This window comes from Triplophysa dalaica, chromosome 6, assembly GCF_015846415.1.
Source record: "Triplophysa dalaica isolate WHDGS20190420 chromosome 6, ASM1584641v1, whole genome shotgun sequence".
Lineage (NCBI taxonomy): Eukaryota > Metazoa > Chordata > Actinopteri > Cypriniformes > Nemacheilidae > Triplophysa > Triplophysa dalaica.
In genome coordinates this window covers 19,697,094-19,722,341 of record NC_079547.1, presented here as the reverse complement: position 1 = coordinate 19,722,341, position 25,248 = coordinate 19,697,094, and the positions used below count along the sequence as shown (strand labels likewise).

General features: G+C 36.1%; 3 protein-coding genes across 5 annotated transcripts; 1 reads left to right on the top strand and 2 right to left on the bottom strand.

Annotated features, from left to right (window-relative positions):
- The first annotated feature begins 2,666 nt into the window (after positions 1-2,666).
- Positions 2,667-10,541, top strand: hemk1 (HemK methyltransferase family member 1). 2 transcript variants are annotated; one of them, XM_056750486.1, is made up of 11 exons: positions 2,667-2,872; positions 2,968-3,144; positions 3,587-3,678; positions 3,975-4,068; positions 4,406-4,537; positions 4,634-4,698; positions 4,804-4,853; positions 7,816-7,921; positions 8,008-8,103; positions 8,681-8,791; positions 9,734-10,541. In XM_056750486.1, the coding sequence occupies exons 1-11, from the start codon at positions 2,804-2,806 to the stop codon at positions 9,765-9,767; spliced, it is 1,026 nt and encodes a 341-aa protein (XP_056606464.1). In that variant the 5' UTR covers positions 2,667-2,803; the 3' UTR covers positions 9,768-10,541. The 2 variants fall into 2 exon arrangements, with proteins under 2 accessions (XP_056606464.1, XP_056606465.1); XM_056750487.1 differs by lacking the exon at positions 9,734-10,541 and adding an exon at positions 9,243-9,695.
- Positions 10,542-11,464: 923 nt separating this feature from the next.
- On the bottom strand, positions 11,465-13,983 carry cish (cytokine inducible SH2-containing protein). The gene is made up of 3 exons (XM_056750488.1): positions 13,235-13,983; positions 12,651-12,796; positions 11,465-12,543 (listed from the first exon to the last, which is right to left on the bottom strand). Exons 1-3 carry the CDS (start codon positions 13,252-13,254, stop codon positions 12,053-12,055), a joined length of 657 nt encoding a protein of 218 aa, XP_056606466.1. The 5' UTR covers positions 13,255-13,983; the 3' UTR covers positions 11,465-12,052.
- Positions 13,984-14,381: 398 nt separating this feature from the next.
- Positions 14,382-23,969, bottom strand: LOC130424652 (twinfilin-2). Of its 2 annotated transcripts, XM_056750483.1 has the most exons (9): positions 23,618-23,969; positions 18,620-18,798; positions 17,457-17,552; positions 16,668-16,772; positions 16,508-16,522; positions 16,045-16,170; positions 15,795-15,945; positions 15,595-15,716; positions 14,382-15,334 (listed from the first exon to the last, which is right to left on the bottom strand). In XM_056750483.1, exons 1-9 carry the CDS (start codon positions 23,712-23,714, stop codon positions 15,179-15,181), a joined length of 1,047 nt encoding a protein of 348 aa, XP_056606461.1. In that variant the 5' UTR covers positions 23,715-23,969; the 3' UTR covers positions 14,382-15,178. The 2 variants fall into 2 exon arrangements, with proteins under 2 accessions (XP_056606461.1, XP_056606463.1); XM_056750485.1 differs by lacking the exon at positions 16,508-16,522 and having other exon boundaries at positions 23,618-23,968.
- Positions 23,970-25,248: the final 1,279 nt, after the last annotated feature.

Here is a 25,248-nt window from a genome sequence, read left to right as displayed (position 1 = left end):
TCAAGTTGTTCAATTTAAACAATACTCAATTTGCAAATGATGCTCAATGTAAGCAGCTGCAGCTAAATACTTAGCATTCATTTATCATCCACGTATGGGATTCAGCTGTATTGACCTACTCTGTTACTTTTCGTCATTGTGTAATGAGCCTACAGGCCAAAGCTTATTATGATATTTCAACAGGGGACAAAATACTGCGTGAACCAGTTCATGAAAACTACATAAATTTGTGATTTTCTATATAAAATTATACATATTGTAAAGAACATTCTGTAAAAATCGAATCTTGATATCTTTCATTTTGACTGCATAAAGGTCAAAGATTCAAATCATAATGAAATGAATGGTTGAAATTAAACTCATTATCTCATTATTTTCACAGACTGAGTCAGGTGTTATTACAATATATATAAATATATATATATATATTTTACATTTACAATTGAAGCATAACTTAAGAAAGCAGGAGTCATGCAGAAGACAATCTCTTATCTAAACAGTACTGATCTTGTGATAGTTTTGAGCTAGAAAGTCAACAGACAACAAATATATTGAAAATCAGAAAAAAAGCAAGTTTGTTCCTTAAAGTAAAAAATTCAGTCACCATTTCCTCACCCTCTTGTCATTTCAAACCTGTATGACTTTCTTCTGCAGAACACAAAAGAAGATATTTTGAAGAAAGTCGGTAACCCAACAACAGCGGTACTTATTGACTTGCATTGGTTTTGTGTCCATAGAAGTTAAAGGTATACTTCATGAATTACTCAACCTCAAGTTGTTCCAAATGTGTGTTCTGTTGAGCACAAAGAAATATATATGGAAGAATATTAGCAACTGAGATTCCTGGGGCACCATTGAATACCATTAAAATGGTTGTCAAAGGTGTCACAAAACTGTTTGTTTTCTTAAATTATACAAATTATTAAACGAAGTAAAACACAATAATTTTTCCTACTATGATAGTCAAAGGTGCCCCAGAAATCTCACTGGCTAACATTCTTCCAAATATCTTTCTCTGTGTTCAGCCAAACAAAGAAATGTATACAGGTTTCATACATGGAGTAATTCATGAAAGAATTTTCATTCTTTAGTAAACTATACCTTTAATGGGTACTGCTGTTGTTCAGTTTCCAACATTTCTCAAAATATCTTCTTTTGTGTTCTGCACAGGAAAGAAGACATACGGGTAAAAAATAAATACGGGGGAGTTAATGATAATAGAATAATTTCTTTTTGGGTGAACTATCTTTTAAGGGCAAAATCCTTAACACGTACACCTGTAGAATATAAGAAATAAAAATACCTTTTCGGGATTTTTAGCATTTTTGTATTACTTCTGTCTTATGTTGATGAATGTTGTGTCTAATGTAAGCTTCAGGAGGTAAATATTTTAAGGGTATTGCACTCCTCATTTATGTTGAATATTTTGTGTTGAAATACTTAGTACAGTCCCTTTGAACTGTGCCTTGTCAAAAAGTAGCAGTATTTGCAGTTTCTTTAAACGTTCAATTGTCTGAGTTGAACTTTACATCATCATAAGCCAACAAATCAAAACAAACTTTCTTTTCTTGGCAGAGATCACCAGTTTCCCATAATTACACACACAGTGTGAGCTATTATCACAGAGTTAAAAACCTGGGTATGATATATGCAGTAGTCTGCTTTACTTTTATTTTTTACCCTGGTTTATTTCTTCATTTACATACTTTTCCTTCCTCTTTTGCTTCTTTTCTTGTATCCCCACTTTCTTTCAATTCATATTTTTTTGTTTCACTGTTATTACCTCATCCATATTTTTAGATGGGGTGAGGGAGGGTCCATGGTGTCCATGCTGATTGTCCGACTGTGTTTTGTGGTAAACACATGACTTGCAGTTGAGTCATGTGCACTGGTGCTCACAAATAGACTGCGGCTACATACTGCAATCCCTGCAGCACACAGTAACAATCAGTCCCATCTGGCTGACAGCTCCAGGTCACCCTCCCCCACTCTATTCTCCTCTCACAATATCTCTGCAGCCTTCTCCCTTTCACTCAAGACTAGTGCAGACATCTCACAAAGTCTTGTGGGAACTTCTCTCTTTAAAGACCCCCAGTTTGAGGAACATTTCAAAACATGTATTCAATATTATATCTCTCTCTCTATATACAAGATGCATTGTTATTGATAACAGTTGTCTGTTGTTATCATAACATAAAGCATCTTGGCAGGACCATTGTTATTCGCTCTTTTATTCTGTTTCTCATTCATTGTTTTGCGTCCACACACCCATTTATATTTGTTTGCTGGTGATGTTGTCTTTTAATATATCATTGCATCAGTAAATTAATGACTCAGAACTTTTAATGTCATTTAAATAACTTTTATTAGCAATATGTGAGCATTTTAATACTCCAAAATTGGCATCTCTAAACATAAAGCAGTTGCGCCCTCTGATGGTCATGTTAGATCAACAGTTTTTAGGGAATTGAGCCAGACAATTCAACAAGTTTAATAAGATCTATTTAAAATGTAATATGCGAATGATGTTGCTATATACATAAACGTTTTTGTTTTTAACACTCTAGCACACGGACTGTCAACAAGATGCTTGTCGCATTGATCTATAAGAACTTTTATTTTGAAATCTGTCAGAACTTTCATTATGTATGTGGTTCATGTGTGAACATACGATCTGAAGCATGCGCTTCAATGCAGAGGATACTGTGTTTTTATTTATATTAGAGTCCTTCTAGTGTCATTTGTCAGACGTCAAATCAGCCCTAAATTTAAGGCATCCACGAGTCACCTACCGTTCGTCACGATGACGTCAAAGAACATGTGGTTTCTCGGCCGATTTATGCATCGACACAGAGGAGTTTCACAACTGAGCGTAAGTGCTTGTCTGACGCTCTTTGTATTTGATCGTTGCTTTACAGTTTGCGATTGACAAGATCGTGTGTGATTCATGTGTGACAATTCATACAGAGTTTTTTTAGTTCTACGTCATGTGCAGCAGAGGGCGCTGTTGCTCCTCCAGTAGACTCCAGTGTCACAGCAGAGCAGGCAGTCAGACTGTGGGCACAACACTTCACACTGCACGGCATCTCTGAGCCCCTTCTGTCCAGTCAGTACATCATAGCTCATGTACTTGGCCACAAAACGGTGAGATTTGGTTTTAGGTACCTTATGCACGGAACAATTTCATTTGATATAATATCTTAACTTATAATAAGATCATACGGATCTTTTGATGTGGGTCGTTGACAAATAAAGTGCACATGTACACTATGGTGTGACAGCAAAAATAAAAATGAAGATAAATCTCTCTTATGTTATTTTATACTCTACATACAAATATTAATAAAAGTAAGTAATATATTATTAACAGTTTGTTTTCTAGATTTTTAGGACACATGGTATATTTGTTACCTACCCATATATATTTTTTAATCAAGTCGGGTTATTGTAATTGCTGGTTATAAAAAGATGTCTTTTGTTACATATGTTGTGTACAGAATCGATCAATTCTTCTCTCTCCTTTTCTCCATCAGAAATATTTCTCTTTTCTTGTAACTCACTTTCCTGGTTTCTTCTCTGATTAAAGTTCGATGGTGTGGACAGGAGACAGCTGAAAGACCCACTGACTGACACACAGAGAGTGAGCGTGTGGAAACTATGCACTAAACGTCTAACAAGGTATTACATATAGATTTTTTGCTACAACAAGCTGGAAGTAGATTGATGTTTTTTGGTCTCACAAATCACATAGGAAAAGATAAGATTCCAAGGCATCCACACGTTGAAGATTAAAAGCATATAGCTTTAAAGTCAATACTAGCCAAAGAGTTTTTATTTTATCTTTAGCAAATAAATTCCTTGATTTGTTTTTTCGAGGGTTTTCTTATTCATCTAATAATAATACAATTAGATCATATCAGAGAAGAGTGAAAGTCTTTTAAATGAATTTGTGTGTGTGTGTGTGTGTGTGTTAGTATGCCAGTACAGTATGTGATAGAGGAGTGGGACTTCAGAGATCTTACCTTAAAGATGAAGCCCCCAGTTTTCATACCCCGTCCTGAGACAGAGGTGACAAACAATTTTACACTTCTCACAATTCTAAGTCTATAAATGTGTCATAGATTTTACTCATTCTGTGAGATATTATGGGTGGGGAGATAACCTTTTAACAAGGATTTTTATTTCCATATTTTGCCATACGAAGGCTTGGCATTTATGTAGGTCATTATTTACTTGTATATAAGAAACACAAAGATGACTAATCAGAATTTTGCAACAAACTCTGATGGACTTCAAATGAATGCCACTTTTTGTATAAACACAGACTGTGTTTTTAAAAACATATATTTCCGTTTGGGCTACTGAATCTCATGAGCGTGTGCTGTATGTGTGTATGTTGTTCCAGGAGCTGGTTGGTCTGGTTCTAGAAAACCTCCGGTTAATACGAGGAGAGTCGTACGGGACTGATTTACGATGTCTAGAGTTGGGCTGTGGATCTGGAGCCATCTCGCTCAGTTTACTACACAACATTCCACAGGTTAACACTCCCTGCGTGTCCCTCCTAATTATTTATCTTGCTGTTCTTAGTAATGTACCGTGTCATCCATTACATGTGCACCCATAATTCTTTAAGCTCAGGGTATTTGCGTTGGACCAAAGCCAGGCAGCAGTTTGTCTTACGATGGAAAATGCAAACAGGTGATTTCCTGCACAGACTGTGTAAAGCATCTGCCTATATTCAGATAATTGATTATCATCTTTAAATACACATTCGTGTCATATTCTCTTTTTTGTATGTTGCAGATTGGGTCTACAGGACAGACTAGAAGTTCAGCAGTTAGATGTGATGGGCGGTAAGAGTGTCATTTCTAGATGACTAATAGATTTGTTTTTTGCCCTGTCTACATAAATCATTCTTTTGGTTTGAGTGACAATATAAATGGAAAGTATGTTATTACTTTAATGATGCAGAAGACAATAATTATTTCTTTGAAATGAATGAATCATGCACAATAAGACCAGGGCCGTATTCACAAAACATATAATCTTAACACTTAGAGCTCTACTAAATTGTTTTTAGTTAAGAGTTTCCACTTAAAGTTCCCACCTTGCTGAGAGCAACTTTACTAAGGAACAGAGAGAAATCTTAAGATAAGAAAAAGGGTGGGGTTGACCTTGTTAGTATGGATGATGTCAGCAAGCTTACCGACGTTGACGGCATGACCACAGTGATCGGCTGATAGAGGATGGTTCTCTGTCCGTCATTTAATCATAGAAATATTAATGAGGTCTCATGCTGATATATTTTAATTAAGATTTTAAAAATAAAAATGTTGTCATAGTCAAATAAAATATATTGATATATAATTATTGCCGTATTCAAATTAAGATTATAAAATATACACAAAATTACTAATTCAACAAGTGAAGAATTCATTTACAAAAACAGATAACTCTTTTTTGTTTTTATCATGCATTTCTATTAATATCAATAAAACCATTTAATCTTTATTGTTTTTAAGAAACAATAACTTGTAACAGCTCACAAATACAATTAACACATGATTACGCAATAAACAACTTGATTTTTGAATTATTTTAAAAAGGAGTTATCTTTTGCCCACAAACTGTATGTTCATATAAAGTACATGTTCAGCTAATTGTAAGCATTTTGTAAAGAGTCTTATAAACAGTTGGCAGATATTAGTAGTCTTTTTGGTTAAACTCATTGTCATGAAATCTTTCTAAAATGATTACGTTTCAAGGTAAAATGCCAGTGTTTCAGCCATTTTAGGATTGTTGTGAGTTGCTCTTAGTGACTTGGAGTCCTCTTCACTACTCCTAACGTCGCACAGGTTTAGGGGCTAGTTTTAGTGCTATAAAGCTTTGAAATTCTCCTAGCACATACATTTAGGTGTATTAAAATTAGCATAGACAAGCCCATTATTTTCATAATCAGCAAGTACTTTGCTACTTTTAGAAATGTATTTCAGGAAAATAAATAAGTTGCATTTTGACTTTATGGATTTAGGATTTAGGATTACATCTCATTTTTATTCAGGTTTTATTCATGTGTTTGTTGTTAGTAAATTTGGTGGAGAGATTTTGTTATTATAATTGATACAAATGACAAATCTTTAAAATGCCACATAAAGGTTCAGGAAGGGCAGCAGATGAAAATACACAAAGGACAAAAGTCATTAGAAGTTCCATTCTAATTAATAGGTTTGGCTCTTTCAGTTATTTCATTAAGGACCTTGATGCATACAATGGTGTTCTACAGAATGTTTTCAAACTTTGAGGAAACTGTTTGGGCTGGGCCATTTTCAATTCCATGAAGACGATTAGCATAAGCATAAAAAAGCAAGGCTCACACAGAAATGGTTTCTGGTCTCCTCAAATCTGACTTCAACTGATATTGGTTGAATTGGTTAAATACAGAATGTAAAACAGCCTGTGAGACAAGCCCCATTTATTCCAAGGAATAGTTACATTTACATTTACATTTAGGCATTTGGCAGACGCTTTTATCCAAAGCGACTTACATTTCTTTATCCTATACATTTTACATAGGTATTTGCAATCCCCTGGGATCGAACCCACAACCTTGCGTTGTTAACGCAATGCTCTTACCTCTGAGCTACAGGAAAGCTGTAGTTCACTCGTCCACACTTTTATCTCCAGAACACAAAAGAAGATATTTTAAAGAACGCTGGTTGCCAAACAATGACCCCCATTGACTTCCATTGTATTGACACAAAACCACTGAGACGTACTGAGATTCTGTTCCACGGATAAAAGTGTCATACAGGTTTTAAACAACATGAGGGTGAGTTCAGCTCAAATCCTACAGAGGTCTCCGAGGCAGTGACGTGGAAATGTTTAGCTAATTCCAGGGATTTATTGGGCTTTTCCTGTTACAGCGTGTGCTTCTCTTTCCACTACACAGCATTAAATGTCAGGTTTGTAACTGCGGTAGAGTGACCTACCTGCATTCTGTCATTATCTGAACTGATAGACACATTTTCCCTTAACTGCTGCACTTCACTGGTTGTGTAAATGGAAGTAGTTAGACAGAAATGTTAGTTCTAAGGACGCGTTTTATGAATGATTAAAACATTTGTTTTAAAGAACCAGTCCATTTTATACGCCATATTGCATAATACATAATTATATATTGCACATTTATATACTACCACCATATGCTTTAATTTTGCATATGGTATTATCTCTTAATTCAGATATAAACCAAATTCTCTTCACACCTTATGGACATCAAAATAGATTTTTATAATTATTTTTAATTAGGGCTGTCAAACGGTAAATATGTGAAATATGTGATAAATCGCATCTAGAATAAAAGGTTGTGTTTACATAAAATATATCCGTGTACTGTGCATATTCATTTTGTGTTTATTAACACATAAATGCATATATTTATGAAAAATTCGGTAAATATAAATAAATACATCTAAATATTTCCTAAATATATAAACACATATGTTTATATACATATATAATTATTTGTGTATGTCTATATATATATATATTTAAACTGAATAAGTGTGTGTGTATGTATACAGTATATAAATGCATAGTAAAAATATATTTATTATGTTAACACAATCTTTATTCTGGATGCGATGAATCTTGATTAATCGTTTGACAGCCTTTTTTAATATCATTGGTTGGCTTTGAATTCATATACAATTGAATTCCCTATTTAGTATTTTCGGTCTGTTCTAATTTTGGTTATATATTCACAGCTGTGGAATTGTTTAAGTTTTATATAAGAGATGTGTTTTCTATTCCCAGATTCAGATGCGCTACTAAGCAAATGCGGCCCTGTCCACTTTCTAGTCAGCAACCCCCCGTATCTGCTCACTCAGGAGATGCAGTCTTTGCAGACGGAGATAGTCAGGTTTGACACTTCAATACAGTTTTAACCTTTGATGTGTTTGATTCCATCATGTTACCATTTAACCGGCCTGCCCGTTTTTCTGGAAGGTTTGAAGACCACGCGGCATTGGACGGGGGTTTGGATGGCTTGTCTGTTATTCGCTCAATTCTGGTTTTAGCCTCTAAGCTCTTAATAGAGAGTGGGTAAGAAGGAATGTGTTTGTGTTCGTACGTAGCCATAATATGTGGTCTGGCAGTGTGTTGGGTTTCTTTGAATATTCTCTCTTGAAAGTGTCTTTTTAGACAAACGCAGCTCAAACAGGGTGAGGTAATCTCTCTAAGAGGCATTACCGGCATATCTTAAACGATTCAGGGAATCCAGCGCTTCACAGTTCTCTGTAGTTTACTAGATAACAGTTTTCCAGGGACCAGAACATTCTCCCTGTACTGCTCCACACCCTCATCTCTCCCAAGACACAAATACACACGTACACAATAATTAAAAATATAATTGGAGTTGGTTTGGTAATTACAGTTGACAAACCAGGCATGAGTTACATGCTCAAACAATGACAGATTTAAGAAATATTTAATTGTGTAGCAATAAAGTTGGGCTTAGCACGGTTGTGAGTACTGCAACTTTTCTTTCACCTTGTTACTGTACGACTCGTACCTCTTACAGTCGCTATTCTTATGACTAATGGCTTGTTTAGGTTGTTTACATCCTTATCACCCGCCCATTTCCTCTCCATCTCTTTTGATGCCTCTTTTGTTTGCCCAGGCGTGTTTACCTCGAGGTTGCCCAATGTCATCCTCCGGTCATTCGGCAGATGATAGAGGAGACGATGCCGGGCTTACTTTATCTGGAAACTCGCTGTGACCTCACTAACAGGTCAGAATGTTATACAATGTAGCTTGTGATTTTCAAGGAACAGTTCTCCATTCCAAAAGTATTGGAATTTTTCATTGTCATGTCATCAAGTTCCATAAATAGAAATAAACGATGAAAAGGGAGGGTAATAGATTAAATTTTTTGCGGCGAGAATGTTTTGCGGTCTCTCGTGAACAAGAGCTTTCACTGTTTGTGCGAGAACGCAAGTATGTTCGCAGGAGAATTCAAAAGCATTCAAACATATTTTTCCGTCCCACCTCATATATATATTAATCGATCTTGTTCCTTCCAAGAATAAAAACAAAACCTTTTTAATAGATTAAAAACACAAATGAGATCATACAAATTCCTTAGTTTGGATTAACATAGATTGTGGGATAGTTCACCAAAAATGAAAAAAAATGTCATTTACATTAGTATTTTCAAACCCGTATTACTTTCTGTCTTCTAGAAACCACAAAAGAAGATATTTGGAAGAAAGTTGATCGAACAGCGCCGTCACTCATTCACTTCTATTGTATGGACACAAAACCAATGCAAGCGGGTGCTGGTTAACAAAATTCTTAAAAAAAACTATTTTGTCTTTTGCAGAAGTAAAAAAGTCAAACGGTTTTGAAATGACAAGAGGTTGAGTAAATGATGACAGAATTTTCATTTTAGGCTGAACTATCACTTAAATATAGCATTTGGATTTATCATTAATATATATAGGCCTATATGTAGATCAATAAAACACAAACTACATTTCAAAAAACACTAAGGGTCTTTATCATTCTGTGTCAGCACACCACATTTCGCACACATTTCATACCATAAAACCAAGCTGAGGAGATAGACTTAAATGATGAAACTCGGTGGTGTGAGCAACTGTAACGCCCTTTTATCTCTATGTGTCAAGTCAGCAGCATTACATGTTTACACTACACCTCTTCTGTTTTACAGGCCACGATTCTGCATTATACAGAGGAGAGCATGACAAAAACAAAGGACAAAGACATTAGGAAAGACCAGATATGAACGGTTAAATGCTGTATAAATAAAACAAGAATAGAAATAACACATTAATAAGCAGAGATTCTACCATTATGAACTGCCAGTATTAGTGGCCTTTACCAAATTGTTGATGGCACACTGCCAGTCACCTGGCTGTCCCAACCAACTCCCAGCATGCATTGCTTTTCGAAGAATTAAGAACCTGCCGGCCCTACTGAGAAACCTCTTCCTGAAATCCGGCAACCGTGTGGTTCTGTTTTTTCAACCTACCGTTGTTTTTTACGTTTGCGCGCGTTTTAATTGTTAAGCGTACTTGTGGCTGTGGTTTGTTGTGGTTAGATTGCATTGATTGTGAGTATGCTCACAGCGTGCAAGTGTCAGTGTGCAGTAGGCTGAAGGTAATTATTGAGGCCTTTTCTAAGAACTCCCCCTCCCAGTCGCACACTAGTCTCTCCCTAGAAGTAATGCACTCGTTCTGCGAAACAGCTGGCCCGTTGCCGCCAGCACGCTTACTCAGCTAGCCCACAAAAACAGACAAACAGACAACCTGACATGCCCCGCCAAGATAATGTAAGTGCACACAATAGCTGTCTGTTGTAGTCTATGAATGAGTGACACAGGATCACACCCACACATGTTGTTGTTTTTAGTTCTGTTGGAAAATAAATGAAAGCTTTATTATTTCTGTAGGCTTTTTGTAGACTTCTTTTGTTCAAATTTGTTGTTTACTTTGTTAAATAAATTCAGGATCAATGCATTGCTGGCAACTGCTTAATGTACAATCTTGCTAGTCTGATTTTTAAACAAGAATTGTTGTGTTACAGAAATCAATCAATTATTCCAATCGATATAGGCGATTGTGGATGTTTTGCTTATAATTATTTACATATTTTGGCTGCCAGGAAATTGATGTGAGCTTGCGTTTCACTGAGTTCCAGAAAAAGCTGTGCCTCTGTTTCTAGGAAAGACTAATCGCGGTATACTGAAAGAATGTTTCGCTATCGGGAAAATGGGATCTGAAAACAATGCTGTTACGTCCCTATATATGCCTCATTCAATTGTTATGTTGAAAATTCCATTATGCTTGGCCGTCCTACGACTTGTTCCTATACACAAACATTACATGCATTTTGTCAGAGCCCGGCCTATATTACATTACACGTGGTGTGTTGCAATACTCTTAAAATTTAAATATTTCATCATTTTTATATTTCATACATAAAAATCGAAAAGAAAAGTGTGAAAAATCTCTGAAAAATATTGTTGTATGTATCTTTGCAATAGCAAATGCATTGAGTTTATATCCAAATACACATTAATTAGATTTACTCAGAAATTGAGCTGAGAACCAGTGCTTTTAAGCAGAATACATCCTGAAATAACGTATTACAAGGAAAACATGTCCACTGAATTCCGCAGCAATTCCATGCACATTTGTTCATCTAATAATCCTATTATTCTAAGATTAGAGCTCCGAGTGACCTTGTTTGACATGCTTACTGGAAGGCCAGTACTTCGCTTCAGCATTCTGTATCTAGTTCCTTCTGTGAAAAGGGTCTATTTTCGTTCTCTAGTTAATCTCTAATGCCCTCTTTTTTTCTGCTGTGCTTTCTTTCCATTACAATCTTTCACCACGCCAAAGTCATCCATGTTTCTCAGATGTGACAAATGACACCGATGTCAAGTAATTTGATTGTCAGTTTTATTATAAAAGATGAAAATATTTTTATCCATAAATAACATACAAACTCCACATTGTGGGGATAGAAAAAATATGCAAATCTTCATTGATTGAAACATTTCACTGCATTTCAAGAAAAAAGTCCCAGTCAAGGCACCTCAGTAAATTTCCTCTGTTCCGGAGACCGAGCTATGTGCTCCTCGTATGCTCGCCGTGATGTCATTTCGAAACCTTTTTAAGGAGGTCACGTGACCCACACAAATTTCACGAACATTCATCATGAAACCTCTCTCGAGCTTATGGCTTCACTTTCAGCAGTTAGACATCGAGGTCGATTTATGACTTGCCACTGATCAATATTTGGACACACCTTGTCTCAATCCCTTTTCATGTAAAGTGTCTTTCTGCTGACCATCAAAAATCTGCTCCTGTATCGAAACAGTCAAAGATGACATCGGAAAACTGGTTTTAACACTGGTTTTGGGTCCAAACATCTTGTCTCTTGGGGCTGTGAATCCAGGCCCCGTTTGCTTTCTTTATACATCAGAACCATGTCATTATGTTGGCTTTGTGTTTCCAAAGCAATATCAAAGCTGGAAAGGATAATCCTGTAAGTACTGTAGTAACGGTTTTGGTAAAGGCAGATTCTCAGTGCTGGTTGAGTGTCTGTTAATAACCAATCGTGTGAGATGTTGCAACGAAGGAAACGCTTGGCGACAGCGGATTGGTTTTTTCAGTTTCAGCAACACGGCACATTGCTTGGGCATTGGTGAAGGTATGGTTTCGAACTCTTCAGCGTTTTCCCCCTTCTCTCCGCTCTTGGAGCCCACGTAGTGCTGCACAAGACTAGGTACGTCAATGAAAGACAGCAGGCGAGATTTGGCAGGGGAACTGGAGTCCAGAAAGAAACGTCCAACGTTGTACCCGATGCGAACATTGGTGGGTCCGCGGCCTGTTTTAACAGACAGTGTCAACAAGTAGAGAGGATGACTGCTGTCCCGTACCAGAAACGTCCCCTCAGATGCCCCCTGTAGGACAGAGTGGGCCTCGCTGGCAGAAATGGCACCCCAGTACCAACCTGACGGAAAAAATGAAGAGGATTATTAAAACATTTGTTATGACCCATGACGGTCATGCAATTTGTATCGGTTATTTACGTGGTTAAGGAGAGAAAGTGTATTCCACCTGAAGCTTCCAGATATGAGAAATTGCTGTAGATCGATGTAAAATCTTTTTTAGGTTCCCACCGGATGGTAGCTGAAGGGTCGATAATTGCTTGAGATACGAAGATCGGCTCCGTTAGGAAGGTATTGGGCAAACGCATCCTTGGGCTGGAAAAGAAGGGCGTCAAAATAAATTGGCATGCATCGCTTTTGTGTTCAATTCGTTTTTGCATTAATTGTTCACATTTAATTTGGGTGATTCTTCATTTAATTGGTATAATTTAAATACACAGTCAGCAGATTCGTAATAAATAATTGAGCATACGAGGGGAAAGGTCCCAGTTTGAAAAAGCCCATTCTGAAAGCAACACTATAGCTAGATTAATCACGAAATCACGGTTCTTCATTATGGCTCCTCAAAACCTATAAGTATCAGAACAGGGTGAATGTAACATACTCCGTCTGAAAGAAAATACATTTAAAGACCATCGCCTATATAGTATTTGAAGGTCTTTTTGTTCCTATTGTTTGAATATTAACAGGACCCTAAGCAACGTTAACAGAAATGTGTGATCTCACTATAGAATGTGCAGATAGCAAACTTACCCATCGACGCACAGAATCATTGTGTCCGGTTTGATAGAGTAGTAGTCCAGAAAGTTTCTTAGTTCGTGAGGTTTAGATCGAATAATCTCGGCGATGACAAGCTCAATGGTGTTTCTCAACCTTAGGCAGGACGTAAAATAAGGTCATGAATCTACCGCCGTCTGTCATATAACAGCGCCTTGTTTGAAAAAGTACTCGAGTTGATAACAAAACGAGTGGCGTTTCTCTCAGGCTCATGCCCAACACTAAACAAGAAGCGGAACACGGCACGGTTTGGCTTGTTCGCTTCGTCTGACTTCCCAGAAGGGCTTTTCTGAGAATCATTCCGCGTTTAGCGCCTCTGACGCCATCGGCTCTGTGAAACCCAAAGAATCGATTCCCTTTTCTCACTCAGTCAACCATACAGACTAGCAGCAGAATGATTCTGGAGTGAGTCATTTGGGAGTCTTTTTGTGTGGTTATGATCGGTAATTGTTTCCTGATGTTGTGAATGACGTTTCAACGTGAAAACGGCGTTTCTATTGAAACTGCACTGCTAGCGTTCCAAGAACTTTCCAGGAAAATCGAACGCCTGTAGGGAGGTGAGCCAATCAAGATCCTCCCATCGCCGAGGCCCCGCCTATCTGTCCGTGCTCCAGACTTAACCATTTGCTCACTGTTTAATTAATTAACAAAAATATTAAAGTCCAATAAATTGCATTCTGACATCTTTATAGTTTGCGACACACCACGGAGATTGTTTAAAATTTGTATTATTAATAATTACAATAAAAATACGCTTTATCATTAAAATTATTATTATTATACAATTGATTTGACTCTTTTTTTTACAACTATGTAATAACTGATAATCTGAGAAAAATAAGTAACTATTGCTATTGTGGTAACTATCGTTGTTAATGTAGTTAAAACACTGTTAATTTTATTAAGGGAATACCCTTGAATTTGACACATTTTTGTCAAGTTTTGCGTTAGTTTCTGTTCATTTTGATATATTTTCTATTAATGGTTTTACACGTGTTGAGTTTTAATGTAAAGTTCGAAACGCTTGCATTTTCTGCCATCTAGAGGATGTCGGGTGTATCGTATTCTTTCCCTTTACTCCCCCTGTATTTTGTGAAACAGAAAAAAATCACCAAACATCGGGTTTAAATGTTAAATAATTTTTATTTATTTAAAATTATGTTCATAAGCATTGCAGAACTGTTTGTGGTGTATGAAATTGCAACATAGTCTGATTATTAACCTTGAGGAAGCCTTTTAGATGTAAAATAGAAAAGGAACATTTTGGGGGGGATCACAGATCAGTTGTTCTGTCAAATATTCATGACATGCCCGATTTTAAAAAGGTGTTGATATTTGATATATTGACAAGTTTTATAATCAATTATCTTTCTACTTGAAGGTGATGAAATTTAGAATAATTTTGTAAATATGTCAATTGATAGGTTATTATGTCAAAAAGGAGTAAGAAAATTGTTACTATAAAATGCATGTCCAGTTTTGTTTATGTGTCAGATTTGGCTATGTGTACTGTATATGCATATGTGTGTATAGATGTGTTCGTCGACTCATAACAGCTTCAATGTTTAAATGTTTGTCAAAACATGTCTTCCTTTTTCTTTACCAAACTATTAATACAAACCTCAAACATGTTTACCACATTTTAAGCTCCTTGCCATCTTTCACAATAACACTTTTAAAATTATGAATTCTATATCAAAATTATATAGAAGAATTTGAAGAATTTGAGTACCTGAGTGTTCCTCTTTCTCAAAGATATACATGTAAGCACACAAAATGAAAAATATCTAATGAGATACAAGAGTAAATACAAGCCAAAGAAAGTAAAAACACAATATTCCAATTATCGACTCTCTCCAGCTTGAGCAGGTTAGAAAAGGCAACTGGGGAACATTTCGGCTACAACTGAAGTTCATTTCTCTAGTTGCCTCCCCCTCCCTTGATGAGACGTTTGTTTCCCCTCTTCCCAGCAGGCCCGCGGGGTTTGGCGAAGGCTTGCATGTGAGCGTGCTGTTTAGGATGGACCTCATCGTACAGATACTGTTCTGTCAGTTCCTCTCCGCTATCTATCTCCAGCTAAATAAAACCACAAAAACATTTAACACATTTCGGAAAAGCTGAAGTAACAATGCCTAAATAGTTTTTTAACAACATCCCAACCAGCCTATGTGACGTCAGCCAAAAAAGTTGTGACTGATGTTTATTTTAAGAAGAATTAAAGGAAAAACATTTTATTAGAAACAAAAAAATGCACTAGAACGTGTATCTGTAAATGGGATGCCTCAGTGTGACATCAAAGTTTCTTCTGAGCCTTTCACCAAAATAAAGTTTGCTACCTTTTTGGCCACTTGTAGGTGGAAATCCCTTTCAACATCCTCCAGCAGTCGACTTTTGCAGCTAGAATACAGCATCCTTTCCTTGATACTGCAGCTGTATCCAGGCATGGAGTATATAAACACTGTGAAATTCATAAGAAAGTATTATAAAAATGAATATAGATGAGGTCTGTATGAGAAACAACTAAGAAACAACTAACCCACAGACTCCAGGTATTCTCCCTCATGTGAATGTTTGTAAAGGAAAAAGTGATATCTGGGTGTATCCAGTGGGATCCGGCACGGTAGATCGCGGATGTCTGTCGGGCTGGTGTGAACCAGGTCAATGGTTTCCTTCTCTGTGTCCAACTTCTATAAACACAACACATAAACGTGTATAAAAATGTCCCTACTGAAAAGCACTTTGACGGTTTTCGGGGGCAACAGAGAGTGGTTGCATGTGTATCGTACCAGTTGGATGTAGTTGATCCGTCTCTCAGCGAGCTGCTGTAGGGCGCGTTTCGCTTCAGCCTTTAAAGGGAAGGCAAGACCCTGTAGAGTTTGATGTTTAGGGTCCACGCTGATCTCAGTTTTCACCTAGACACCCACATACAACAACAGAACCAAGCATATGGTTGAAAAATGTTCTGCATTAAAACACTCTGGTTTGACATGATATCGTTTTAATACAGTGATACAATTTCATGCAGAAAAGTTTAATAAATGGTTCATATTGGCTATCCAGGGCTCAGAAAAACTGTTCGGTTCAGTTTAAAGGATCATTTTATGTCGGCTGAGAGTGAAAAAGTAATTGAGTAAAGAGTTGTAATATAGTGAGTAAATACATAATCACAGATACACACAACATTGTGTTTCACCATGAATAAGGTGAACGATGTGCTTTATGCCAACCATTGGGTTTACAGGCACTCACCTGTTTAACTCTACCCTGCAAGCACAGAGATTGAACAAAAAATGTATTAAAATTCATATTTACCCTCTCTGAGTTCTGTTATTCACAACTTAAAGACAAAACGCCCTAAGATATGCATTAGGATTCTGTTAGGATTCATAAAGGTGTAGTGTTGTTTCACCTCTGAGATTTTTATTCGCTGTAACTCCTGTTCAGCAGCTGTCAGGGGGGCTGGTGCAGAACAGGATGTCATGTGATGCATGTACCCCTGAAGACAAACATCTTCCTGGTGATGATGAGAGAGAAAAAGAAAAAGCATTTATTTAACTTTTGTTTCAAACCAAAAATGTTGGGTTTGTCTCTTTTTTAAGGCAACACTGGGTTGAAAATAAGCCAACATTTTTTTAGAGGGGTACAGAAGATGATTGTTTTGTATTCATTCCTTCGGCACATGTTTTAACCCAATGTCACTCCGTTAGTCTCGCAAAGTCACTTTCAAAGCATTCATTTTATCAGTGTGTTTTCTAGGAATCAAGCCGGTGACCTTTGTGCTGCTGACTCAATGCTTTACCGAGCTTCAGGAAAATTTGTGTAAGGATGTTGAATATGAGTGTGTGAACAGTGTATATTTAGTTCTCTCTGTGTTGACCATGACAGGTAATCAATTCCAAGAACATCCCTAGAACAGTCCCAAGTGTCCCGTTTCTAAATATAGCAACATGGTGGTCCACTCTGTAAACTTTTTCAACTGTAAATAATACAGTTTCAGGGTATTTGACAGACAAGTGAATGCTGATAACAGGTGGAATAGTACATTTCGATTTCAGCATGTGGTCTTTCAAAGAGATAGAAATCATGATGTTTTACTTGCAGTCAATAAATCACATTTTGAATTTACAGACACTATGAAAACCTTTGATCAATAATAATAAATGTGCTTTATTGTTAAAGTTGCAGTGTATGTTAGTACCTCGGCTGTGCCAAACATCTCATCTTTTACATGGCCACCACCAAACTCTTTTTTCACTGTGGCTCGGGTGGCCGCATACAGCATCTTTTGTCGGACCTGTACCAAAAGGAAAGCATTTATAACCAATTCAACAGAGACAGAACATATAACAATTACCTAGATTTATACGTTTTTGATAAAAATCTAAAAAGTATAATGCTAGCTTGTCTCTATGCAAAGACGCTCTAAATGTTGCCATGTGGTTGCTAGGTTATTCTTTGTTGAACTGGTTGTCGGTAATATCCAGTAACAAAAAAAATAAAAAATCTCATGAAAATTCCTAACTTTTTACAGCATGGCTATGAATATGCACATCTTTATTCATGAATGAATTATTTATTCAGTTCTGCTTTCGCACAAATGACTGTTAGATTTCGTGGTATGGTAAGGGGTGGAGATTCATGTTGTATTTTTTTTAATAATTGTATGCTTATCAAGGTTGTTTTAGTTTACTCACATTTAAACTAAATGTGTCTGATCATTGAAATTAAGTAAAATATTGGTCTATTATTAGAAGTGAATGAAAAATGTAAATCTTGACCCAGAAATAAAAAACTAAAATAATGCACTAAAATTATAATAAAAACAAAACCTAAATTTAAACTAAACTAAAAATAAATTAATCTTTAAATTTAAAATATAAAATGGCAAAGGAATATAACAAACAAAAAATAAAAATATGAATACAACTAAAAACAAAACTATAGTTATTATTACTAAATTAAGAATGACATATTTAAATATAGAAATAAATATGTTGGAGCCGATAGCCTGCTCTGACACGTGGCACGGTTGTGCATCAGGTGACCCGCCTTTAGTCTTTTTTTTATATATTACTGCATTATGTTTATCGCAGGTTTGGTCCTCCACACAGATTTTTATGATTCCGATTGTACATGTTCATACGAGTTACCTCATAAAAAGGTAACGATTTCAACAGCAAACATCAGGCATTCGGAACAAATGGGTTTCCCAGCACAGTGTAAGTTTAAAGGTTGATTGTAAGACTTTATTTGAACCTTTGTTTATCAGAGGGTGTTTATGGACAGTTTTTATTGTTTATATGCTAATGACGAACGGAACAAACAATCTAGAGATCTTCATTCCATGGATGTTGAACCTACTGGTGACTGGTCAGGTGACCAGGAGATGAAGAGCCACTCATATCCTTGAGCGTTCTTCGAGTCCAGTCGGTATAATATGTAACAGGGTTCGTGGGGATCCAGCAGGGGGAGCAGGACGTGGTCATAGTCTTTATCCCAGGTCTGATGCGGCTCTCTGTACGCCCCCAGCACCAGCTGCTCTGAAACACAGAAAAAGCTCTCATCACAAACCTAGTTTCATTTCATAATGCATCGTGTTGATCACTCCAAACATGTTTACAAGGCTGGGCACATACTGATAACAAATAAGTGAAATATTATCCATGATCTACCTTGTGCTATAAAAAGTTCAAGATACACCTTGTCTCTTACACCCAATATAGCAAATGCAGCTTAGAGACACATTAATCTGCAGTTATTTATAGATCAGACAGTCCAATAGTGGTGGGCGCCCTCAATTTTGGACATTACTAAATGTACAGTTTCACATTATCCTAAAATATTTTTCTGTTAAGCTCTTATGCAAAAAAGTTTGAAATTAGTTTTGTTGTATATCCAAGATGGGCAACAAAAGAAGTTGAAACATTGCATTGCCAGCCTGTTGAAGGATTTCTTGCCTTCACTGGAGCCTTAAAGGGATAGTTCACCCAAAAATGAAAATAGAGAAAGATATTTAGAAAATTACAGAAGGCAAACAGATCTCATCCACCATTGATTCCCATTGTAGGCTATTTGTTTCCATGCTATGATAGTAAATGTGGGAGGAGATCTGCTCGGTTACTGACATTCTTTCAAATATCTTCCTTTGTGTTTAGCAGAACAAAGACATTTATAAAGCTCTGGATAAGTAAATGATGACAGAATTTTCATTTTGGGGTGAACTCTCCCTTTAAGCCATCACATAATGAAATAATTACGCACTAATAACTCCCATATTTCCATTTGTAATATTTCACACTTTTGATGTCTTTATACTAACAGCAATATTATGGGTAACAGGGGCAAACAACAAATCTACTTTTACACATCATATTTATGTTTTATAGTGTTGATATACTACAATATAAAGTATATACTGTAATATGTTTATAAACTTTTACAATCTTTTATAGTCTTATATTATTTGACCTACTTTTGTGTTGACTTGAGCCAATGTTATAGATACAATATAATATTTTATACGGTATGCCCGTAAACTCCATAATTTCTATAATCGTTATAAATCATAAGGTCAATTGTTTTTTAACATACTAGATCAGTTTATTCTATGAAACATTATAGAAAAAAATAAAATTGAAAGTAGAATACAGAATTGTTGCTACAATTGACACTCCTGAAATTTACTATAAAAGAAGGAATGTGTAGATGGTTTCCTGTTTATGGAAATGCTTTCTTGTTTTACAGCAACTTTGATAAATTGGATAATGGATTATGGTTTGATACACTTTGCATAAAACCACACATAACACAATGAATACAGTACTCACATCCCATCATATGTAGCAAGTAAAATAACATTATTTTTTCTATTATACAAATAAGCAGAGACTAAAAGATCAAAGCTAAAATATAAACGCCAACATTCTGAAAGGTTTGTGTCAGCGTTAACACTGAAAGCAATAACATGTAACGTGTGATTTTTAAAGCCCTTTTGCCATAAAACAAGCATTATTGTTTTTTATGATACTGCCATCATAAAGCCATCACCACAATACAGTTCCAAGAATCAATTCAACCTCGAATGAAAAGAACGATAGATATATAACACACAAGCATCTATAAATGCACAGTAATAAGGGAAGTTTATTTTAGTGCATGCTGTCCATCTAAATTCAGTTAAAAAAGATTAGCCAGTAGCATGCTAAGTCTAAAACAAGATATATTAAAGAGCAGTTCACTCAAAAAGTGATTTAGAAGATATTTTGAAGAACAATGGGTACCAAACAACACTGACCCCCCTTGACTTCCTTGTAGAATTAAGGGGATTTTTTGAGAAATGGTTTAGTGTCCATACAAGGTTTACCAGTTTTCACACCACTGTATTTAACAGCCAACATCAACACACAGGAACTCACAGTCAGATAAATACAGCACAACACATAAATGATGTAAGCACATTTAGTGTTCCAGAAATCCCATCTGATCCTACTGGTCCTCCGTGTCATTAGTCTACTGTCTCAGCTTAAAACTTTACACGATCAGATCACACGTGAATACGTCACTGGGTTCCTGAAACATTCAGACAAACACAACCTCAGTAACCCTCATAATGAAGAACGGGTTACCATTCTCCGAACACTGCCCTGGATTCTATTATAGTGCGTCTCTTATCATGTCAATAATCTACAGTGGTCAACAGTGTATCTGTTTACCTGTTTCCCAGTTTCTCTTTTTATCTACATACTACAAATGTACTAATAAACTAAAAGCTGCTATCTAAAAATGTATCTATATATATATATATATATATATATATATATATGTCAGAGCTATATTAGTATGGAGCCCAATTTTAATTGACATTGGACAAACATTTTTAATCAAGGTAGATCATGGATTAAAAAACATTTAATTTGAATGCAATGACATTCAAGTGGTCAAGGCATCTATATGCTGTGTAGACTCATTGAAGAATATGTACCTGCACTGATCTTATAATGTGCACTTTGTCAATAACAGCATATCAATAATCACATCCATCGCAAACCCCATTTATCTACATAAACGTAACCAATGAGAATGACCTTGGAGGGGGATTTCCTGATGCTCTTTTGCAGAAGCTGCTATTCTGAGGTCGCACACATTCCAGCTTTCAGCACTGACACATAGTTTCCATGAGCTTTTTGCATACCCCTTAACACACATGTTTGCCCACACGTATGTGCCAGTTTCAAAAGACAAACATCGCCCGGGACTCTGTCATACAAATATATTTGTACCAGCTGAGTGTCATATTTTTGCTTTGTCAGTGTTAACAAACAATATCCTATAACATGAACGTTAGCAGCTGACCGTGTGACTAGTATCACTGGCCAATCAGAGTTGAGATGACTCAGGAACCGTGTCAACAAAGGTCCAAAACTGCGTTGGCCTGTTTCTCATTCCAAATCTCCCTGAAATATCATCTCTGTGAGACCAGGTTTGAGATGAATCCGTTACATATTAAGGTCTAACAAAATACACTGTAAAAAAACGGAAACTATCTGTCAGCTGGGGTGCACAAAATACCGTATATCGCGTACTATTATTTAAAAGCTGTATTGTAAATCTGCATTATTTTCTTTATTTTGATGTAGACAGTTTTTACAGCATTTAAAAAAAATACGTGAAAAAGCAATAAGCAATACAATTCTGTAAGTAAATTCTGTGATAAAAAAGTTATATTTGAGTTTTTACACTATACGTGGAAAACCTGTAAAAACACTGTAAATTTACAGCTTTTACATTATACATGGAAAACCTGTAAAAATTCTGTAAAATTACAGTTTTTACATTATACGTGAAAAGCCTGTAAATAAATAACAGTAAAATTCTGTAAAATTACAGTTTTTTAGTGTAGTATCTGTGTGACAGCAAATCGTCTGGCATAGCTTGTTGAATTAATGCAAAACAACCAAAAGCTGATTGAACAGTCTGATTATAGAAACGGCGAGAAGACCTACACGCTCATTCAGAAGTGAAGTTAGGTAATGGCAGAGTGACTTCACACAAATTCGATAGTGTTTTGATCTTTCCTTCTAAGCAATTGGATCTTGTCACCTGATAGTGAGCTAGCGTTTCAACAGCACTTGACACTAACGGCAAACGCACATCCACAGCAATAGAGAATAGGTCATCGTTCCTCTGACCTCTGCACAGTTAATCTCTCCTGAACCTTCCAGTTTCTGCGTCATCTGACCGAGCTTGTGAACTCGGATGTTTCACAATCAAAACACATTGTGAAACATGTTTTGTTTCTCTGTCCTAATATAACGGCAAAAACATAAACAACAGCCAATATTAAATAAAAAATAAAAAATATACAACAAATAATTGGTTATAAAACGAAAATGGGATAAAATTATATAGAATATTATGTACATTTTGGTGTCTTTATTTTAGTTTAAGTTTAGATGTTGCTTGAGAACACTCTACATATCGTCGTTGTCCTTCCTAAACCTATAACCTGATATCCAAATTCGCTGTTTTTAAATGATGAAAGACTGTGTTGTCAAAGTTGACAAACACTTTTTAATAGATTTTATTGGTTAGATATTTGCAAAAACCAGGGACAAACATAAAGGTTGACTAATAATAATGATTAAAAAAACACAAAATATTGCAATTTCCAAAGGACATTAGTGATATTTTATTTATAACGGTCCTATTTTGTCCTCAACACTTTAAAAAATATAAAGATGCTTAATAATGCCATATAGAAGAACCTTAGTCTGTATATGGTTCCATAAAAGATAAATTAGCATTCAAATAATCTTTCTGTGGCACAAAAGGCTCTTTGTAGTGAAACAAGATTCTTTAGACTATAAAACTGAAAGAAAGAAATGTTTATTTTAAAAAGTTTTTCAATTTTAGGGGGAATCATAAATGATTCTTTATGGCATCATGGTGAGGGAACCTTTTGTAGCAGCTTTATTTTGAAATGTCTAAACTTTTAACTGAATTGTCTACAAAAAGCCACTTAACTACAAAACTAGAATGGAAAATCACTGCGTTTGGTAAAAGATATCAGAATTGCAGGTGAAACAAAGGTTACATGTTCATATATTTCTGAAAAGTCTTTACTTAGTTCCAAACCAATATGTTCAAGACTCCATTTTCTATTAAGATTTCATTGGTACCACACAGGTAAGAAAGTTAGAGATTTAATTTTACTCAAAGTTAAAAAGGAACTAGTGCTCTACTGTAATTACCAAATATTTATCACCATTTAATTTCCATCCCACTTCCATTCTCTTTTCGATACTGTATCTGTAGATGAAGACAAAGTGAGTGATCACATCAGAGGCTCTGCTCACTCACCGTCTCTGATCAACACCTGGATGAGGCGGACAGTTCCACTTCTTGCCTTGGCCAGGAACTCCCTCAACTGTTCTGTGACCACCAGGACCAGAAACATGGCGGGTCAGCGTGGTACCTTCCTACCCGCCAAGCAACCCTGAAAGTCGGATGAAGCTGGAAGCACAGGTTGGTTCAACTGGACAATCTTTTCGAAAATCTCGGCTTGTTGTGATCAGTGTGTTAAAACAGCATGTAAAAACACAATATACAAGTGACAGGATGAACCAAGAGTTTGGTGCGTGACAGTGTGTGCGCTATCCGAGCTAGAGAGAATGTGAGAGGAGCAAATGTGTGAGAGAAGGCTCCTGTAACTGGGACAGGATCGTGTGTGCTTGCTGAAGAAACCTGATCCCTCTTGCCCCAAATTTAGCATGCACACTGTCTGGCCATGGGTGACGACCCGACCATCCCCCAGCACAGCTTGCTGTTTAAGTTTAAAATGTAGTCTTTACGGATAAATTCACCGGTGTAAGTGTGAAGCTTTTAGCCAAAACGACTTGACTGAGTGTAATATCACTTGGTTTGGATTATCACCCTCTGCTGGGCAGGTAACAAACTGCACAACTGAATAAGCTATAATGTCATTTGACAGTATTCATGCAGCATTTCACGCAGACACAAAGTTTCCTCAAAAGGATGTCCTATTATAATACGAGGAGTAAAAGCAGGACAGCATCTAGTAAATGCCTATTAATGGTCACAGAAAATAATTGACTTTTACAGTAATCCACTTGGAAATCTATACAGGCCAGGGTATGCACGTGACGACACCGCGCTCGAAAGTCGTGCCCACTGAGTGGCAGAAAGACTGAATGCAGCTGTTCTTACTGTTATTTGTACTCTATTTGAATGGAAGAAGTTATCGTGCAAATTATTGTACAAACTAATTGCTGGAATTTGCTGAAACAAATGGAATACTGAAACGTGAATGCTTGCTAGCCGTTTCATATCAGATTTATCAGTTTGTTAAGCCCCTAAAGGGGTTTTCCTCAAGCAGAAATTTTAGTTGCGGTTTCTTTCTTTCTCCTGTTGAAAGCAGCCATTTTGCTGAGTGATGCCACTCAAGTGGGTGTGTTCGGGCGTGTTCACGTGACAATAAATAGAATATCAGATGAATATCAAATTTTTTGTTAAAGCACTTTTTATAGAAAATGTGTTTTCCTTATATGATTAGTTAGATTGAAATAAGATTAAACAAATTGCACACAAATTGGGCACTAAAACCGGCATATGTAATTTTGCAAAAATCTATCGAGTTCTATTAAAAGTAAATCTTAATATAAATTTGTTTACACACCACATTCACACACTATAGATGACAATCTATGCAAAATGCATGATTCCTCAGGTCTCGACACAATTGTATCATATCGCTGATGTCCTTCTGAAAGCTTGTATCTCCATATTTTGTGATTTTAGTTTTTGTCATTAAACAGTATTAGTCACCCTTAATGTTTGTCAGTGGGTTTTGCAAACATCTAACCTATAAAATTATTAAGACGTTCTCGTCAACTCGGTAGTAATCATTTAAAAAGTAAAGAGTATTTTAATTTCCTGAAAAACAGCAAATTTGAAGGTACAAGGTTTTGGAG

Excerpts from the sequence above, each read along its gene's own strand:
- hemk1 (XM_056750486.1), top strand. The coding sequence starts at position 2,804 with ATGACGTCAAAGAACATGTGGTTTCTCGGCCGATTTATGCATCGACAC. Across the intron at positions 3,679-3,974 it reads TGCACTAAACGTCTAACAAG|TATGCCAGTACAGTATGTGA; the intron begins GTATTACATATA and ends TGTGTGTGTTAG. Across the intron at positions 4,699-4,803 it reads ACGATGGAAAATGCAAACAG|ATTGGGTCTACAGGACAGAC; the intron begins GTGATTTCCTGC and ends TGTATGTTGCAG.
- cish (XM_056750488.1), bottom strand. The coding sequence starts at position 13,254 with ATGATTCTGTGCGTCGATGG. Across the intron at positions 12,797-13,234 it reads ATGATTCTGTGCGTCGATGG|CCCAAGGATGCGTTTGCCCA; the intron begins GTAAGTTTGCTA and ends CTTCTTTTCCAG. Across the intron at positions 12,544-12,650 it reads CTCATATCTGGAAGCTTCAG|GTTGGTACTGGGGTGCCATT; the intron begins GTGGAATACACT and ends TTTTTCCGTCAG.
- LOC130424652 (XM_056750483.1), bottom strand. The coding sequence starts at position 23,714 with ATGTTTCTGGTCCTGGTGGTCACAGAACAGTTGAGGGAGTTCCTGGCC. Across the intron at positions 18,799-23,617 it reads CCAGGTGTTGATCAGAGACG|AGCAGCTGGTGCTGGGGGCG; the intron begins GTGAGTGAGCAG and ends TCTGTGTTTCAG. Across the intron at positions 17,553-18,619 it reads GGTCACCTGACCAGTCACCA|GTCCGACAAAAGATGCTGTA; the intron begins GTAGGTTCAACA and ends CTTTTGGTACAG.